The sequence below is a fragment of the Pongo pygmaeus genome, chromosome 13, assembly GCF_028885625.2.
Source record: "Pongo pygmaeus isolate AG05252 chromosome 13, NHGRI_mPonPyg2-v2.0_pri, whole genome shotgun sequence".
Taxonomy (NCBI): domain Eukaryota; kingdom Metazoa; phylum Chordata; class Mammalia; order Primates; family Hominidae; genus Pongo; species Pongo pygmaeus.
Window position 1 is genome coordinate 17,211,560 of NC_072386.2, and position 21,225 is coordinate 17,232,784.

General features: G+C 37.2%; 1 protein-coding gene across 1 annotated transcript in view; it reads right to left on the reverse strand.

Moving 5' to 3' along the window:
- Positions 1–21,225, reverse strand: part of LOC129044583 (contactin-associated protein-like 3) — a 141,982-nt gene that overhangs the window by 100,582 nt on the left and 20,175 nt on the right. Inside the window, 4 exon segments of the mRNA XM_054502590.2 lie at positions 2,131–2,392; positions 6,738–6,881; positions 8,098–8,282; positions 8,940–9,143. Of these exon segments, the coding sequence (XP_054358565.1) occupies positions 2,131–2,392; positions 6,738–6,881; positions 8,098–8,282; positions 8,940–9,143 (795 nt within the window).

The following is a 21,225-nucleotide window of genomic DNA, read 5'->3' on the forward strand; positions in this document are numbered from 1 at the left end:
ATGTGTGGTACTCCTTTAAACAGGCCTTACTGGTGTAAGTGTAAACACAAACCAAAACAAACAAAAGCTTTCTTAGTGCTAAAAGGGATACACACTTTCATTCACTTTTTTTCCTTAGAGCATTTCTTTCAGAAAACTTGTACATCTTTAAAATCTTCAAACAAACAAAACAAAATCTTATTTAGCCTCTTTCTTGTTTCCAGGAGTGTTTTTCTTGAGGACCTTGGAGACATGTCTTTGAAATGTAAACATCAAGAAAGGCAGTGCTCCTATCTCCTTGTCTCCCTGGGAGTTTAACATAGATGCCTGGCTGCAAGTTGCAACTACCCACTTGTCAAAGAGACATGAAGGAGTTTAGTTTTCCTTTGCATAAAGGAGCGTGCCTCCCCAATTACCAGGTGAATGTAAGATGGGCTGTGTAGCAAACGGCGCTGTCAAGTCCTCTTACTTGAGGACAAGTTGTCCTTTATCTTTAGAACATGTATGTAATGGGTTGTATCTGCCTGGCTATATAAATGGATGAAATTTCTTTCTTTGCAATCACATTAGCGATTGCCTGAAATGTACATCACAGTCTGGCTTAATACTTATTCCATAATAAGACTATTTCATTTCTACCTTGTGAAACTGATTCACTATGTTGGTAGGCAATTTTATCTTTACTTATTTCCCTAACACTGGTTCTCTCATCAATGAGTTAAAAGAAAATCTCTGACATGTGTTCATTCTGTATCTGCGTGTGAGTCACGATTTTAACCTTTCTTGGAAAAAATCTTATTCGTGAGGAAATGGAAACTAGGTTTGCATTTCTAAAAGAAAATAATATATGTCCCCTCTGAATATCTGTTTTATCTCCCCTGAAACACCTGTGTGAGGCGGACACAGATTCTAACACCCAGGACTTGCCTGATTGTTCCAGAAGTACTGAGATAAGGCCCCGCCCTCCGAATTTCTTCACGGGTCTTGAAATTGTGCTTTCATACCACAACATTTAATAGCAGTATAGTCACGTGTGCCTCTTACAGCCAAAAGGAATCTTTTTTTGAGTATGATAACCCCCTGGTCTCAAGCAGAAGTCAGCCTCTTCATCTGTGCCTTTTTCTTTTTCAGATTACGCTTTTTTTTTTTTTTTTTTAAAGCCCCCATTTAGTTCTGATGCCAATTTAGGCACAATGTCAACTTAGGACCCAGTGCTCCTCCCATCTGCAAATCCAATCATCAAAATCCAGCACAATGTCAATTTAGGACCCAGTGCTCCTCCCATCTCCAAATCCAATCATCAAAATCCAGCAGCTCTGTAGTTAACAAACTTGCCCACATCTGACTGCATGTGAGATTAGTTCCCATCTATTGTAACTCAGTCCAGCTTCATGGGATTTAAGCCCCTAACCTAGCATTTGCCCAACAAAAACAGGCCCTGATGGGGAGTGGGGATGAGAGGGCCTGTGTGTGGGGTGGGCATTGTGCTAATAAAATCAGACTTCCTTCCTATTGTTCTCCCTGCAAAGGAGATCTGAGGTTTACCATTTCACAAGTGAAAACAGCTGAGGCTTAGGAGGCTTCGTGATTTACATTTCAGAAGGGCAGTAAGTGGAGGAGCTGAGATTCTTCCAGGGTGCCCGGCTATCCCAGAAAACGAATCAGCCATCAACAAAAGAATAAGAACTCTTGGTATTTGCCAGGCATCTTTCCCTGTAAAGTGATAGTTATCAATTGCCTACTGTGTATAGAATATTTGTGCACAGACCCTGAGAGGCGGGGCGGAGAAGGGAAAGGAGGAGGAGGACAGGAGAGGAACGTGCCTCTGGGTATTGTCTGTTCCATGAGGTCCTGACCCTAGTTCTTTGGGATGGAGGCTGGTATATGTTTGTCAGGAAATGGAGCTCAAGGGTATTCCTTGTATATGGGAAGGTATGTCTGCAGAAATATGCATTTCATATTTCTCATATATAGTCATTTTGGTCAAAAGAACACTTTAGTGATGGTTGTGTGCGCCACACAGAAGTCTAAAAGGAAACAGCAATCTGTTCCTCTAGTGGGGGCATGGAGCATCTCACTGCCTCACTCACTCACTAATTACCAAATGATTTCCATGTGGATATGTCAGGTTTATGGGAATACAACTGTTACCTGCTGTGACATTCCTTGGTGACTGTCCCGGCTGGAAGAGAGTCAGTTTGAGCTTGCCATCCTTAAGAAAGAGGACGAAACTCCCTGAACCACGTCGAAGTTCGCCGAAAAGCAAATGCCCTGCTCTGTTCCACGTTCGAAATTGAAAAGTGACAGACACTTTGTCCTCCCCAGAGTTGCCTGGCAGAGCCAGATAACTCCTGGAGCTCAGAAAAGTCACAGGGACAGTCTGTGGCTGTGGACACGAGAAGGACACATTTCCCTATAAATAAAACAAAAGAGCACATTGAACAGCCTTACAGGTGGTGCTTCTATCTAATTAAAGCCAGATTTTACGAAGACGTACAAGGCTTTTTATCAATCCAGGATTAGTCTGCCTGCTAAAGCTGAAATCCATGATATTTATCTTCTCTTTCAACATAAGTATTATTATAATTGGGCAGACACCCATGTGCCTTTCTGTGTGTGTGTGAGAAATTCTCCACTTCTCTACTTCTCAGCATTAGTAAAGGAGTCTCAATATAATTTTAGTTCAACAGGAGTTTAATCTATGCCAGCTATTGTCCAGGCCCTGTGCTAGCCCTGAGGATACAGCAAATAACAGGACATTTTCATACTCAGTCTTTCTCCTGAGCAACATTTGGTCTTCTCTACACAATCCTCAAAATCTCCTTTGAACCAGCTTACTATTTTACTGGTACCCTCATTAATGAATTGACTAAATCTTTGACACATGCTTATTTGATATTTGTATGGGTCATATTTTCAGCTGTTGGAAAGTTATATTTGACAGCCTTTCAAATGGTTTTCAGATCTAATAGTTATATACAATGTTTGCATATAGTATTTTTAGCAAGAAAACATTGATGTTTTTATATGGTCAATTATGTCTATATTGTATTTTACAGCTTCTGAGTTTCCAATCTTTGTTAAGAAAGTTTCATACTACCCTAGGTCCTACATACAATCTCACAGATTTTCTTTAAGATTGTTGGTTGTTTCTCATCCTCTTTAATTTACATATTCTTAATGTGTATAAGATAGTGATCATGCTTATTTTCTGCCTTATGGACACTTGTTTGTTCCGGCAGAATTTCAGAAATAATTCATCCCTGTTCCACTGAATTGAGCCACATTCCTTGTTACTAACAACTTTGCACATAAACTGGGATCTTTCTGAGATCTTGACTTTGTTCTACTGACTTCTCTGTTCCTATCCACTACCATACTGATTCTAGTATAGAAGCTTTTAGTATGCTTTAATATCTGGTAAGTCAACATCTTACTAGGTTTTTAAATGGTTTTTGTTTGTTTGTTTGTTTTGCTTTGTTTGGCTGGTGAAAGGAATAAGCAATTCTTGGGCATCATTCACACATAGGAATTTCAGTTCCAGAGATTTTAAACCCCAGCAATTCTGATTTTACTTGGAATTTCCATGGATTTATTTCTATTAATATACTATAAATGATTTTAGAAAAAGAATGTTACTGGAGCAGGACAGATAATCTAGGGTAGTGGCTCTCAAACCTAGCTAAACAGTCGAATCACCAGAAGGGCTCTTAAAATCCAGATACAGACCATTTAAAATCCCAATCTCTGGAGGTGGATCCAGGTAATGGTGTCTTTTGAATCTCCTCTGGTGACTCCAAGATAAAGCCAAGTTTAAGAACCACACTGATCCAGTGGTAAAACAATTTTCAAAACGGAATCATATTTTAAAAAAATTCTGTCCCAACATACTTTAGAAATGGATATAATTCAGTTATCATTTTATAATAATCTTTAATATACATTCTAACTGTATACATCAATCAGAACATTTCTTCTTGACTATTTTTGTAATTCTGCTAAATGGGAAATAGTTTTCATTACAAGAAAACATTTGCAGAAGAAAATTTAAAAAAGAAAACATTTGCTGTAACGAACTAAATACCAAAAGCTTACAAGTAATTGGCGCTGATCCATAGTACACATGTAATCACTGGACTATTACACGTTTTTTATCTTTTTATCAGCTGCTTATTTCTTGACCTCATCATTTAGGTGGGTAGCTGCCTGCTACAACAGAGAAGAGGGCTTCTTGCCACAGAGGAGTGCTTGTTAGTTGACTGAATGAATTCTGGCAACTGATTCTGCCAACAAAATACATTTTTAAATGTTTTCCTTTTATATATTGGAACAATTATTTTCCTGTTTTTATACAGAACACATAGAGTTGTAGTAATTCTTAAGATGGAATTCCCATAATTAACATTATATATCCATATGCACAATTTGGAATGAATTGTCTTTTTGTTTTTGTGTGAAACTTACACATTTTAATAACCTCATTCAATGTAATTAGTAAATAGTTTTCTTGAGGATGATATCCAGAACCCAGAGATACCAGCTTAATTGTGGTTCTCCTTATTGGCTATACTCAATTAATAATTCCATCAGTGAACCCATCAGTAACTCAGAATAACATGAAATGTATATGAAAACCTGTGTCTATTGTCCTCAAATAGTCTTGTCTCCTTGTGTCATAAGGCCCAACTCACTCTTACTCACTTCAATGACAGTTATCTTTGGAAATAGCCCCATAGAAGTTAGGGTGAGGAGGAGGGATTCTTCTGAACACCAAGGACTGGCAGATAAAAGGTAGCTTAATGTTCAGAACGTGTTAGGTTAGGCTTCTTGACACGGATGCCCATTGGCCAAACCCATCTTTGTATCTGTATCTGAGTAACGCATCTCCAACAAAGCCAACTTCAATAACCAGGTCTTTTTTCTTTTTCCTGTTGAGCAGCACTTAAATGTCAGTTTCTCCATGGACAGAAACTTTAGGTAGAGGGCTGTTCCATTTATCTCCTTCCTCTTTTCATTTCCTTTTCATCTTGTCAAAGGAAGCTGTGCTCTGTGGAGCCTTGTTATCACTCTTCCCTTTGGTGTTTCCTTTTTCATGTATCTTGATGGTATTTTTCATTTTTATGATCTCAGCAGGGTGCTATTCATAGTAAAACTTAAGACTTCAAATCCATCTTTTTTTTTTTTTTCTCCTTTACCTTCTTGGAAAGTTCATGGGCTTCACAGCTGTTTTTCCCTTTTTCTCATGCTAACCTAAGTGATGTATTCATTGTGTGGCCTGGTGACACACAGTCAGAGATATTTTCAGGTTTTGGTCCTGCAACCCATGAGCCAACTCCTCCAGCACATAACATTATGGAAAGAAAACATTTTTACAACAATACGAATAAATATTCCCATGATGTGCTGCTGAGATACACTGACAACTAAACATGAGCTTTCCCTTTAACCCCAACTTAGATATTTCAAACTTTAAACATTGAAAGAAGTTTATTAACTGATTTGGAAGTATTTCCAGTTGATTAGGGAATAGATCATTAGGGATTGCCATTGCAAAATAATTGGTCTCCTGTGGATAACAACACCAAAAACACGTGAGATATATGAATTCTGATTTCCATGTAAAAATAGAAAGTTATTTTATTTCATATAAAAATGAAACAACTATGTCCCATGAGGCATATTTACTTTATAACTTTTTATGCATAATAAAAATTACTATATTAGGCTGGGTAAGGTGGCTCATGCCTGTAATCCCAGCACTTTGGGAGGCCGAGGTGAGTGTATCGTCTGAGGTCAGGAGTTTGAGACCAGCCTGGCCAATGTGGCAAAACCCTGTCTCTACTAAAAAAAATTAGCCGGGTGTGGTGGCACACACCTGTAGTCCCAGCTACTTGGGAGGCTGAGGCAGGAGAATGGCTTGAACACGTGAGGCAGAGGTTGCAGTGAGCCAAGATTGTACCACTGCACTCCAGCCTGGGTGACAGAGCAAGACTGCAACTCAAAAAAAAAAAAAAAAAAAAAGTGCACCTGTGGTCCTAGCACTTTGGGAGGCCAAGGTGGGCGGATCATGAGGTTGGGAGATCGAGACCATCCTGGTTAACATGGTGAAACCCCGTCTCTACTAAAAATACAAAAAATTAGCCAGGCATGGTGGTGGGCACCTGTAGTCCCAGGTACTCGGGAGGCTGAGGCAGGAGAACGGCATGAACTCAGGAGGCAGAGCTTGCAGTGAGCCAAGATCATGCCACTGCACTCCAGTCTGGGCAACAGAGAGAGACTCCATCTCAAAAAAAAAAAAAAAAAAAACATTGGCCGGGCCCGGTGGCTCACACCTGTAATCCCAGCACTTTGGGAGGTCAAGGCAGGCAGATCACCTGAGGTCAGGAATTCGACACTAGTCTGGCCAACATGGCGAAACCCCGTCTCTAATAAGGGAACAAAAATTAGCTGGGCATGGTGGCGGGCACCTGTAATCCCAGCTACTCAGGAGGCTGAGGCAGGAGAACTGCTTGAACCTGGGAGGCAGAGGCTGCAGTGAGCTGAGATTGCGCTGCTGCACTCCAACCTGGGAGACAAGAGGGAGACTCTGTCTCAAAAAAAATAAATAAATAAAACTAAATTACTATATTACATGGGCAGCTGTTAAAGTAAGAACTGATTCTTAAAATATTAGATGAAATGGAGACTTCACATGAATAATTTTTAAATGCAAAAAATAAAATGTCCTTTTTTCTTTCCTTCCCATTAGGCTTCCTTACCATCATGAGGATCTGTGGTTTGTGTTTCTTGGCTAATTCAGTAACATCCACTCCATTATAATAAAGATTTTCTAAACACCCATGAAAGCTTTTACGTGTGAATGCCCGTGATCTTCCAGGTGTCGGAATTCCCCCAAAGCTGATCTTAGAAAGAAAAATGACATAAATAACATTGTTTAGTGATTTTCTGATTACGTGTTTAAAGCATTTATAATTAATAGGTCTAGTACTAATTGTCACAGATCCATTCCCATTATTTTATATTTGCATGCTTGCTTATTCCAAATGAAGTGTTCTATCATAATGGCAGCTGTTAATACCTTTATTTCTGGCACCAGACAGTTTTGAACAAACTTAAAAGGAAGAAGTCAACACACATTTTCTACCATGTTGAAAATTTTTCAGCCATGTAGTAAATTTTACGCTTTGTGGGTCATATGATCTCTTTCGCAACACTCAACTCTGACACGAAGTACCAATGTGGCCACGGACAATACATAAAGAAAGAGAATATGTTCCAATAAAACCTTCTCTTTTGAACAAAAACAGGCTTTTTATTTTACTTAAAAAATGTCCAAACTTGGCCTGATGCCCATAGTTTGCCAACCTCTGCATTAGATATTATCTTTTGCTATTACATGGTTAAATTAAAGTAATAAAACTGAATAATCTGGTATAGGACTAGGATCTTCAGTTTAATATTATATGCCAAAGCCACTTATGCCAGTAAATATCACAGTTTTTCTGGTTTGTTCTGATCCTTCATACACTTTAAGGTGTCCTGTGAAGGACTGGAAGAATAGATGCTATTTAACAGTGTAGCTTAGATACATATGGGCAATGGGTTGCAAAAAGCATTAATGACTTAAAAAATATCAGGAAATTATTTATATGTGAGCATCTGACTTTCTTGTTATTTAATAAATCTATTGGTGTGTATCTTGTTAACTTCTCAAAGTAATCCTAGATAATGCTATGTTGGTGAGGATTGCACCAAGACGAGAAAAAATATCCCCCAGAAATCTGCATAGTCAAACAACGAGTGTAACATACCAGATGAAACTTCAAATGAAATGTATTCAAATGAGTACATTTAATAACATTGCTTGCTACCTTGATATTTCTGCATTTGTGGATTTCCTAAACCTAACACTGACTGTTAACTTCTTTTCAAGGTGGAAAAGATGATCTATTATAATAAACTGACCTATTAGAAGGCATAAACAGTTTCATAGTACCAGGACAGACATACCTATTACTATTAGTCACTTAGTTATGAATTACTATAAAATGGCATTTCTCTATGCAGCTACCTTCTTTTTCAGGTTATATTTAATTTAAACTATGTATCTATAATAACCTCAGAATTAAGATCCAAGTAACTGGATTCTCCCTTTGCTTGGAAATGATGCGTGTGTTTGTCCACGGTGAAGTTGACCTGCGTGTCGAGGAGCTCGATGAGGACGGAATGCCAGTGCTGGTCGTCCAGCAGGCTGCCCAGGGTGAGGGTCACAGGAGCAACAGGGGAAGACAGCTCAGCATTGTCTTACAGGAGAAAGAAAAAAACAGTTATTTCTGTCCAAAATCACGGCTTCCCTTTTTTAGTTGAGCATCACAGTTTGCATCCAACTTTCCATCTTACAGAGTTGTTTTCTCACTTTCTCCCTATCTTAAACACAATATCCTTACCCTGTTTTTATATTTTTTAAGTTCAATTCTACACTTTGTTGAAATTTTTCTTAGTATTTTTTCTATTACTCATGACATTTGTAATTACATTGCAAATATTTTCTTTCTTAGAACCTCATTATCAGCATTATCTCATAATTTTATAATGATCTATTCTTGTCTTTATGATATGGATAATCATATATTACATATATATTATACACACGTATGGTGATCTTGCACAGTTTGTCAAAATATATGCTGTTTACAGAAATCATACTTAGGATATGTATGTATTGCATGCATCCATTAGTAATGCTCTTAAACCTTCATTTACATTTGTTCACTGCAGTTCTACTTTGCACTTACTGTCCCAGAGTAACTATCACTTGTGTATTTTTTATTTCTTAAAGGTGTTCTGGTTTAGATGATGAATTATATGGTCATTTTATCTAACTGTGAAAAGACTGAGTACCCACAAATGTAAACAGATTTTTTTTAACTACCGGTATAAAAGTTCAAGTATTTTTTTACCTGAATTAAGAAAAAAGACAAGCTTTCCTTTAATTAATTCCAGAGTAATGTGATTTCCATGTTGTCCTTCTCTGTGAAGTAGAATTCCATTGCTCTGCATGGCTTTAAATTTCAAAGAAATAATGTCTCTTATTGGTTTTAAAGGTTTTTTATCAAGTCTATACAGCAGAGCACTCTGTCCATCAAAATAAACCACCTCAGATTCTAGGAAAGAAGACATTAAAAAGCAATTCTAAATATAAATATGTCATACAGTAGCACACTGAAAATGTGTGCATCAATATGCCACACCACACACACAGACACACATTGTATTTCTAATCCATTCATTGAAGGAAACAACTGACAATAATATATTTTCTGTTGGCATCATGAGTTGATATATGTAATACCCACTGTTAGATTTTTCTAACATTTTCTCAAACTTCATCATCTAGAAATGCTTTTATTAATCTACTCCCAATGGCTCTTATCTTTAGAGCAGCCCATTTCTTCTCATTTTGTTTGATTAAAAACAATCAGGAAAGAAGTTGTATTTCACTACACAAATTCTTTATTTTAAGGTCATTCTTATATTAAATATCAGTGTCACTCAATTTAAATACCTTTGTTCATTCCCAGTAGCTTTGGCTTCTCTTGATTCTTACACATGTACCTACTTTACTAAAGATTTTGTCTGTAAAGATACAGAAACATATCATACTTATTAAATACTGCTTTAGACATGTAATAAATATATTTTAAATGAGCTGATGTAACATTTTTCTCAACCCCTGGCTAATAGTACTGCTAATAGGTACTGCAATGTGTCAACTTGGCCAGGCCATGGTAAACAGTTTTTGGTTAAACACTAGTCTTGATGTTGCAGTGCAGGTATTTTTTAGAGGCAATCAATATTAAATCAGTAAACATTGAGTAAAGCAGGTTAAACTCTATAACGTGGGTGGGCCTCATCCAATCAATTGAAGGCTGTAAGAGAAAGAAAGAAAACTGAAGTTCTCTAGGAAAGAAGGAATTTTGCCTCCAGACAACCTTTGGACTCCAGCTGCAATATCACCTCTTACCTAGGACTTGCCAGTCCCTACAATCAGGCAAGCCAATTCCTTAAAACTCTCTCTCTCTACACACACACACACACACACACACACACACACACGCGCACACGCACACGCACACACACATCCTATTGGTTCTGTTTCTCTGGAGAGCCCTGACTGACAAGGGCACAGAGGTTTTGTTTTCTTGGATGCTTTGTCGAGAGAGCACAGCCTTAACACCTCTGTTTTGGTTCTTCTGCTGTAGCTTGTCAGAACTCCAATGCTGCCACACTCTCTCAGCACTCTGTCAGGGTCTTATAAATTCACTATAAATGTCACATATGTTCAGCTCATCAAAAAACAAGTTGTTTCATTTTATCAGTAATATAAAATAATATTTGATAGTATCTGTCAAAATCACATGAAGAAATTAATATTACCCAGAAAATCTCTTCTTTTTAAAAGTAAAAAGAAAAATAAGCAATTGTCCTTTGAAAAATATATTTATTTAATAAACGAAGATGCATGAAAACCTAGTGAAATATGAAACTATTTGAAGCTGACTAGCTGATGTCATTCAAGCCAATAAGATGGCATTGTTTAATTATATTTAATTTCACAAAAATATTACTAGTACTTTTTGCATGGCTATCCATTTCATTCACATTATCTGAAATATATATAATAAACTGCACTTCAAAAATTGTCCATTTTACATATCATTTTAAAATTTAGAAGTTTGATTTTCTCACATTGGGTTAATGTACTTACAAGGAATTAATGCATCAAGTGCATGATGAATAAACACATTCTGAGTAAAATATGTGTAAACTAAACAATTATTCCTTGTTACATAACTTATTATATGTTCATGATAAAAACAAAACTCTGTCAAATGTAAATGAAGACATCTAAGATTATTATTCCATGGCCATGAACTAAGGGAAACTTGAAAAAGATCGACTACAGACTTTCACATTTTTAGCACTGCCCTAATACTTATAATCATGTCTTTATTTGTTGCTTAAAGAAAATGCTAATATTTGAGCTATTTTTTTTTAGTTGACTAACAAAAAAAGTTTTCTTCCTGAAAGGTTTTTTCTGGATTATTGCAACCTATACATTTCTTTTTCTCATTCTATGTTTACTATTACTCTCCAACAGCAGTATTGATCTTCTAAGGCATGTGAAGTACAGTTCCTGAAATGTTTCCCTCAGGCAAATAGAATAGTAAAAAACTTATCAAGTAAAAGACACATAAAGCAATGACCTTGAAACTCTTGCTCTTTAGCTAATACCTTGATTTTTTCTTTATTGTAATCGCTAGTGCTTGTATCTAGAAATTTAAGAATATACTTATAGCTCATTATGCATATTTTAAAATAAAAGCAGATTAATGAATTGCAAATCAAAACTTTCTAAAAATCATAAAACATTCTATGATTTATGAAGTCAATATATAAAAATATGAAACAAAAAATGATGTTTGGGATGGAAAGCATTGATGTTTGGGATGGAAACAATAATGAGCCCACCAAGATCAGCACTGGAGAGGGACAACTCCCATGTAGTCCCTCTTGAATAAGATCCTCCCACTGCAGAAGCAAAATTTCAAGTCTTGGTCTTTAGAAGTAATGCTAAAAGGTAAACTCTCTTCCCACTTGTCCACAAAAGTCATACTTTTAGCATTTTAAAACACTTGCAAGAGCAAAGAAAAGTTCTCCCAGCTGGTCAGGCGCAGTGGCTCATGCCTGTAATCCCAGCCTTTTGGGAGGCTGATGCGGGCAGATCACTTGGGCCCAAGAGTTGGAGACCAGCCTGGGCAGCATGGCAAGACTGGTCGCACTTGCTTATAGTCCCAGCTACTTGGAAGGGTGAGGTGGGAGGATAGCTTGAGCTCGGGAGGTGGAGGCTGCAGTGAGCAGTGCTTGGGTCACTGCACCCCAGCCTGGGCAACACAGCAAGACCCCATTTCAAGAAAAAAACAGTTCTCCTACCTAGCCATAATCAATGCAAATATTCCCCTACAATATATATTTGAATAATACGCTAAAATAAAACAATTCCAGTAACACATTTAATATAATCTTTTCTCAGAAACCTGTTGGAGAAAATCCTTTGTATGAAATTCAATTATATAAATAGGAAATGTAGTGGGATACTGGAAAATTAATGTCACTTATTACGTTTACAATAAAATCCAACGTTCCTCAAAGTTTTCAGAATAAAAGCCTTGCTATCCAAAATGAATAAAGAAAACTTAGCTTGTGTTTTAAAACAGAAAGTGCTTTTCTAATTTTATATGAATTTAGTTTATAATTATTGGCTTTATTAATTAAGATTATAGTTTTGATTGCTGAATCTCGATCAGTATTAGCAATGTGGACCCCTGACACGTTAGTCTGTCACCATTAGATCAGGAGCTACATTTTCTAGTACACTAGAGTACGTACTGCGTGGGCTTGAATCCTGGTTCCATCCTGGATAAGTTACATAGCCTCTCTGTGCCCCAGTTTCCTCATAAGTAAGAACACATACACTCCTCTCTCACAAGGTCATTGTGAGGGTTAAATGAGTTAATATTTGTACTTTTACAACAGTGCTGGGCACATGGGGTACCCTCAGTGAACGACTGCTTCATTATTATTGTCAGGGCACTGGGCAGAAAAAGAGGTGGAAATGAGTTTAAAATGGCACATAGGGGATATATAGGAAAGTAGACAGCTTAAAATGATAGCAGATTTAATTTTTGAAGGACCTAGGAAATCTTCAGTTTCCACCAGGAAAAAGAGATTTATAACCATTCATCCACACTTACACAGCTCCTTCTCTGCCAGCCAGCTTGTTCCTGGGCTGACTCACTTCAATCACTGGTGACCTAAATCTTACTCAGAAGTATTAATATATCTATCTCATTTTCTTGTGTTAGAGGACCACGAGAGTTTTAAAATCATACTTGAAGATTATTGGTACAATTATAATGTCTTTGTCACACTTCCTCAAAGAATACCGGAAAAGCTAAGGACAGATGTGTTCACAAAGTTCCCAAATACAAATTCTCGTAGATGAAGAACTTTGTCATACAAGGAAGAACTGTGTCAGAAGTAATTCTGCTAAAATGTGTTATGTCCTCATTCATACAGCTAATATTCACTGCAAGCCTTCCATATGCTAGGTGAAAGATAAAGATGCAGAAGGCAATGAGTTACTTTTAAGGAGCCCACAGTCTAGAAACGAGGTCATATAATCCTGAAATATGATTGTTTCTGCCACATTCACAGCGATGCTTCTGTAAACAGGCATCTGGTCCAGAAGGACTTCTAAGAAAGGATAAGGAAGGAATCTACTTGCTTTAGACTACTGCAAAGTATGACGTCTCTGAAAAGCTAAGACATAAGTAATTTTGAGTTGCTATTTCCCTTATTTCCTTACACCATATTTTACCTTCACATTTTACTTTTATTAGAAACAGAGACTCACTCCGTTGCCCATGCTGTAGTGCAGTGGTACCTTCATAGCTCACTGCAGCCTTGAACTCCTGGGCTCGAGTGATCCTCCAGCCTCAGCCTCCCAAGTGGCTGGGATTACAGGCATGCACTACAATGCCTGGCTAATTTCTAGAGATGAGGGTCTCACTATGATGCCAAGGCTGGTCTTGAATTCCTGGGCTCAAGCAATCTGCCCACCTCAGCTTCACAAAGTGCTGGGATTACAGGCATAAGCCACCCCGCCTGGCCTACTTTCACATTTTTCACACCCAGAATGTACTCTTAATTCTGGCTTCTCTTTACTACTTTTCTGCTTCTCACTGTCATTCTAAGCACAGGCATGTCTCATCCCCATCCTACCTTGCACCACCTTTTCAGGGGAAACATCAACATTGAGAGAAAAACATTGCTTGAAAACAGCAAGATTCTATAGGGTGCAAACACTGATGTCTTACAAAAGAAAAAAAAAAAACACGATTCCACAGAAATTTTCTTAAAGTGTTCTATCAACCACCCTCACTCAGATTAACAACTAGGAGTGATCACTTGGAGACTTTAGAACGTGAGCCTCAACCAGACCAGGAATCAGGATTTCGGTGGTTGAGACCCAGGGGTCTGCATATTTAATAAGCTAACTAGGTAGCTGTGATGCACACGAAGGCTTCAAGATGATTTATCAAGGATAATGGGCAAATTACAGAGGTTTACTCTCTAAATAAATTGAACATTAATTCCAATATGGGGTGAGGCACAGTGGCTCACACTGTAATCCCAGCACTTTAGGAGGCAAAGGCAGGCGGATCATTTGAGGTCAGGAGTTCAAGACCAGCCTGGGCAACATGGTAAAATTTCTACTAAAAATACAAAAAAATCAGCTGGGTGTAGTGGTGCATGCCTGTGATCTCAGCTACTTAGGAGGCTGAGGTGGGAGAATAGCTTGAACCCAGGAGGCAGAGTTTGCAGTGAGCCAGGACTGCTCCACTGTACTCCAGCCTGGGCAACAGAGACTCCCTCTCAAAAAAACAACAAAAAAAACCACAATTCCAATATGGAAACACGACTATCATTTTCATAGAGTTATAATTTATATTCAATAAATTTAAGGTTACAGTTCAATGAGTTTTAACAAATATATATACCTAGGTTATTGCCAAAAAATCAAGGTGTAGGCAATTTCATATCAACTCACTAATTGCCATTTGTATCAAACATCCAACACTGTCACCCAGACCGAGACCCAGGAAACCAATTATCTACATTCTGTAACTACAGATTAGTTTTGTCAGTTCCAAAATTTCATAAAATTGTATCGTGTATGTATTCTTTTGTGTCTGCGTTCCTTGCTAAGTGTAATGTTTTTGAGATACACACATACTGTTGCATATATCAACAGTCTGTTCTTTCTCATTGCTTGGGGTATTCAACTGTTTGACAACTTGTTTATCCATTTACCTGCTGATAGACATTTGAACTGTTTCCAGGTTTAAACTCTTATAAATAAAGCTGCTAGGAACATTCACACATACACCTTTATGTTGCCATATGCATTCATTTCTCCCAGGTAAATACACGGGAGTGGAATTGCTGAGTTATATATTAAATGTATATTTAGCTTAAAAGAATGCCAAATTGTTTTCCAAAGTGATAGTATCATTTTCACATTTCCCACCAGCAATGTATGAGAATTCCATATCTTTGCCAAACACTTGGCGTTTCCACCCTTTTTAATTTTAGCCATTCTGCTAGGTGTATAGTGGTTTCTCATTGTGATTTTATTTCTCTAAAGACTAGTGACGATTCATTTTAATATAATAATAAGTTAGAATAGATGTACTGGGATTCTGTAGATCAATTCGGGGAGGATGATAAGAATATTGAATCCTGCAATCAATGAATACACAAAGCTTTCCTAGGAAATATTTGCCTTTATTCACTCACATATTTTCTTTCCTTCTGGGCATAATAAGAGGAACTTAGGGAAAACAGGCCTCGGTTCTACATTCTCAGTAAAGGCCTTGATCTCTCTCTTTAATTTTCATGCATGATCTTTCCTCTCTGTTTCTTTTCTTTCCTCTCTCTTTTCTCTCTCCCATTCCCTGGTAACGATAGTTGATTGCACAGAGTCTGGAATCCTCTGTGAGGAGGTTCACATTCCAATTCTTCAACTTACTTATTTCTGATGGACATGGATTTACTTTTTCATCTTATTTTGAGTTTCTATTTATTTTACTTTTTTATTAAAAATTTTTCTTTTTTTGAGACAGGGTCTGACTCTGCCACCCAGGCTGGAGTGCAGTGGCATGATCTCGGCTCACTGCAGCCTTGACCTCCCTGGGATCAAGCGATCCTCACACCTCAGCCTACTGAGTAGCTGGGACTACAGGCACCCACCAGCATGTCCAGATAATTTTTGTATTTTTTGTAGAGATGGAGTTTTGCTATGTTGCCCAGGCTGGGCAATCAAGCAATCTGCCTGCCTTGGCCTCCTAAAGTGCTGGGATTACAGGCATGAGCCACTGTGACCAGCTTTATTTATTTTGAAAAAATATGTGTTGAAATTTAATTAGCACTTCAGTGTTTTACAGAAAAATAATTTTCCAAAATATTAAGTAGATTGTATTATAAACACATTATTATAGGAAAAAATTATATACACTTTGTTTACTTCAATACATTTCCCATGGCATTAAAAGAAATGTAGTTATATTTTCAGTTATGACAAGCAAACATTCAGAAGACTACACTTCCTACCAAGGACAAGTAGAAAATATGTATCAAGTAAAGTTTAAATAATCTTCTTGAAAGTTTTAAAGATCTACTAGGACTGCCAGGGTTTGAGAATGTAAAGATCTTAGAAGACAAGCTCAGAACACTCTTTCTGCTTTTACCCTTGAAGCACTGGTCAGCTCCCAAGGAGCAATGGGCAAGAGACAAGGTGGCCAAGCAGAAAGTGACAGGACAGCTATGAGGCTGGGTCACGAAGCAGGGGTCTCTGCAGACTCATCATAATTAGGAGTCAGATGGCAGAATTCAGAGATTTTCAAAAAAACGTTTTGGTAAAGGCCCTCAAATCTCAGTTGGGACTAGTGAAGCATTGTACTCCAGATATAAGATACCAACTAGGCCTCATGGGGACTGAGACGCTGCACTGAGTCAGCTAAATGCTTATTTGAATTAATATCTGTGCCTAACCTAGAAGCCTATCAGAGGCTGTGGTGGGGATTCACTGGCGGATCACTTGCTCTTCTCTAGCCTCTACAAATTTCTGTCCAACATGTCCAGAATTCAGTCAAAATTATCAGACATCAAAACAGAAACAAAAACCAGACAATGGAAAAGATCAAGAGATAATCCAGATATTGAAGTTAACGAAAAATCTTTAAAATAACTGTAATTAATATTTCCAGGAAAATAGAAAGCAAGATAAGGAATTTCACTAGGATACATGAACAGAAATTCCCAAACTGAAAATCGCAATAACTAAAATTAATAGCTCATTGGCATATTCAACAACAGATTGGTCACAGCAGAAGATCTGATTAGTAGCATAGAAGATAAAGCAGTACACAATATCCAGACTGCAGCATAAATAGAAAGAAAGGATGAAAGAGGAGAGGGAGAGAGAGAAGCAGGAGGAGGCAGGAAGAGAGAGACAAAGAAAGAAAATAAGATACAAACATCTCAGACAGATGTAACTGGAGTCTCAGAAAGGAGGAAAGGAAATGCGAGACAGAGGCAATATTGTGAAGAAATAACAGTGAAGAATTACCCAATCTAATAATCAATTCATAGAAAAAGGAAATTTAGTGAAATCCAAAGAGGACAAATTCAATAAAAACTAAAATAGCCACATCAAGGCAAAACTGCTGAAAATCAAAGACAAAGAATAAATTCTCAAAAGTAACCAGAACAAAAATACACATTTCCCTTATAGGATAAAAATCAATTACCTATTGATTTCTTAATAAATATCATGAAAACAATAGAATGCCATCTTTAAAAGGCCGAAAGAAAATAACTACAGACCGTGTTCTCCAGCAAGCTGAAACAGCCTTCAGAAGTTCATATAAAATAAAGACAATTTTCAAGCAAACAAAAGCTATATGACAATTTATTACCAGTAGAACTGGGCTAAGACAAATATTAAAAGGGGTCTTTCTAGCTGAAAGAATTTGATTCAGAAAGAGCATGAAAATGCAGAGAAAGTAAATATGTGAGTAAATTCAAGTGAATACTGATTGCCAAAAAAATTATATTAAATTTTGTGATTAAAAATATATGTACACATATACACATGTATCTATGAAACTAAAATGTGTCAACATAGCACACACGGTGGGACGAGTTTAACTAACATAAGTTGTACTTAAATCCTAGTATTGTTTGGAAAGTGATAAAAGTAGTAGCTCGAGTACCTAGGAGAACAAAATTAGAACAGCAAACAATAGTGGAAAAACTGGAAAAATTAAACTTGATTAACCCAAAAGAAGATGAGAGAAAAAGGAGTATAAAACAAGTGAACCAAATATAAAACAGAGAGTAGCATGTCAGCTACAATTTCACATATATCAGTAATAACATTTAATATAAGTGGACTAAATATACCAACTAAAACTCAATGATTTCCAGATTCAGTTTAAATAATAAAGAAAGAGTCCTTACATATGAAGACAAAAAGTTTGAAAGTAAAGAATGGAAAAAGATATTCCATGAAAACACTAACCAAAAGAAATCTGGTATAGCTATACAGTACTATCATCAGAGAATGCAGACTTACAGGCAGGAGGTATTATTAGAAATAAACAAGGATATTTCATAATTACAAAAAATCAATTTTAAGGAAGATAAAACAATTCCCAATCTATATGCATTTAATGAAACAGCTTCAAAATATGTAAAGCATGTATCTCTTTTCATTTTACTGGAATTCATAGGTCAGGCATGCTTATTAATGGTAGACACAAAGGAGGACGGTAGATACACTGTAGAGTTGACTCTGCCTACCGTTAGCCAAAGGAAGTCACTGGCCGGCTCAAAAATCAGGGGGCAGGGAAGCATACGCCACTCACAGGCGCTGGCAAGGGACAGGTGCAGAATTGGTGCCAGTGATGCAAACGAGCACAGCGTGTATATGTAAAAGTGATAGAACAATTAAAGGAACTTTACAGAGGTAGGTAGTTCTAATTTCATTAGAACACCAATGAAGAAATACAAACTTCGACCATCTCAGGAGTTATGAAAATTTCCCATGTCTCAAATTCTAATCAAGGACAGGTAAAATTTTGGAAGGGAGAAAATAAAATTTGCTTCTTTTGTCCAGTCACTATTTGTTTTGTTTTACTGGAAACCTCCACTTGCCGTCTGTTGTTCCTACAGAAACCAGGACAGCACTCAGTTAATCCAGATGAAGCTGCAAATATTCAACTGTATTTGATCTACAAAACTGGCAAATATATGGTTCAACCAATTATAAGTGAAGCTAGAATGATGAATAAGAAAAGGACTGATTGGTAATAGCATAGCTATGTAAGACAGAGTCTGAATGACACATAAAACTATTTGAAGACTAAGTTATAAGAAAATGTAACAGAAAATGCATGAATAAAGAATTACCTGTGACTAATAAAAAATGATTTTCACTTGGGACATTATAAAAAAAATCTTCGTGAAAAGAACATTTTAGAATTCTGTTAATTATCTGGGCTGTGCTCCAAGTATTAAAATTTTAAAAAAGAATCCACAACTCCCAGACCCCCTCCCCCACCAAATTTTCCACCATTAAGGGACAAAAAAAGTGGCGAACCAAGCTCTTCTTGGTTATTTATGAAGTCAACCTTGAATACTAACCTTTTTCTTTTTTCTTCATGAATTATTGCCCATGACTTACAAAGGAATAGAAGCCCAATCTCAGTTTAACAGAAACATGAATCAGACAAAAGCCATGTTTGAGTGTTATCTAATGAAAATACTAAAACACTAGCACGGAGTGGAATGTAAGCCCTTAAAATCTGCACTAGTGGACTGGGAATTAAAGAGATGGAAAGGAGACTAACCACTTGAGAAAACAGGTAGAGGACCGTTCTATTTTTTGCATTAATATCAAAGAAAGTGGAGTGATTTAAAGAACTCTGAAATTGAGGATAATTAAAGCTGGCATGATAAAAAGGAGGAAGGCACAGAATCAAAAACTAAATGTTTATATACAATAAAATGCAGCTTGATGTCGTCTCTCTGAAAGTAGAAAAGGAGCTGCTGCCATCAATAAATATAGCAATATATCAAAACAAGTATCAATATAATGATCCTTTATAAAACCTCGGCAGTTACTACCCATCAAGAAGATGGAATTGGTAGTCAGAGGACTGGAGTCCTCTCCCTGTCTCTGGTGATTATTTGTAGCTCCTGCACTGCCGGCCCTTGGTGTGGCTTCTCAGATTGCTCACTTGGAATATCTAGGTGTTAATAACTGCCTTTCTACTACATAAAGATGCATCAAATATCAGATGGAAGAATGGAAACATAACTGTAAAATCTTATATTTGCTATTTTTACTAGAGTTATTACAATTTTTAATACTACACTTTATAACAATATAATCTCCAAGATACCTGCCTTACCTGGATGGCTAGTATAAGAGAGAAATAAATATCTGAAATTTAGATTCATTATTCAGATTTTATTATCATCTGTCAGACTTTTTTTCTGAACTGCTTCATTCATTCATTCACCCAATGCAAAGCTATGGTGCACTTAGTATGTTCCTGGCTCTGTATTAGGTGCTGATGTTACAGCAATGAATGTACCTTAGCCTAGTGTAGCCTGAAGTCTAATGAGAAAAAAGGAAATTAGGCCTCTAATAAGACAGATACAGATACACTACAAAAAGTGACTATAGCACATGAAGTCATACTATAGGCTTCCTGGGAACTTATAATGAGGAACCAAATGTAGAGTGAGGGCCTAGGAACTGTCATTTAAACTAAGATCCAAAGGAGGAAAAGTAAATAGCCAGTTGAGAACATGGGGAAGGAGCATTTCAAGCAGAGGAGACCACAGGCGTAAAGGCTTTGAGTCAGTAAAAAGCTGGATACAACTGACAGTGGACAGGTAGCAGGTGACGGCAGCAAGAGGTGGCACTGGAGAGTTATTCAGGGACAAGCTCCTTCAGGCCTTGCTGGGAGTCTGGTTGTTATTTTAGGAACAATGGAAAGCCACTGATGGTATTAAACAGGGACGTAATTGTATCAGTTCTGCATTTTTAAAAGGTAACTTGAGTTGCAGTGTGGAGAATACAATGCAGTCAGCTATCAACAGAGACAGGATGACCTAAACTTGGAAGGCAATTTCCATAATCTGTGGGACACCAAGTTTAGATTAAGTCGGTAGTAGAGCTGGAGAGAGATGAAATCACGCAAGGTGTAATTTGGAGGGAAGAATACAGAATTTTGTGACTCGCTAGACATGGATGGCAAGAGAGATAGATGCGTCAAGGACTCATAGGGTTCTGGCCTAAGATTCTGGGAGTTCCCCTTTGTTCTTGAGAGATGCCCTCGAAGGCCTGGACAGGCAGTACAGCATAGGGAATTTATTTTTCTGTCTAAGGCCTCTGGGAAACAATCCTAGTGTCTTGAGTGTGGCTTTAAGCATGTTTCAACAATTGAGTTTGAACAATCGAATGTGCATGCTTTTCCAGGAATCATCCTGATTATTGTGTGGACTAAAAACTGGAAAGGTCAAGACCAGAGACAAATAGCTGATTTA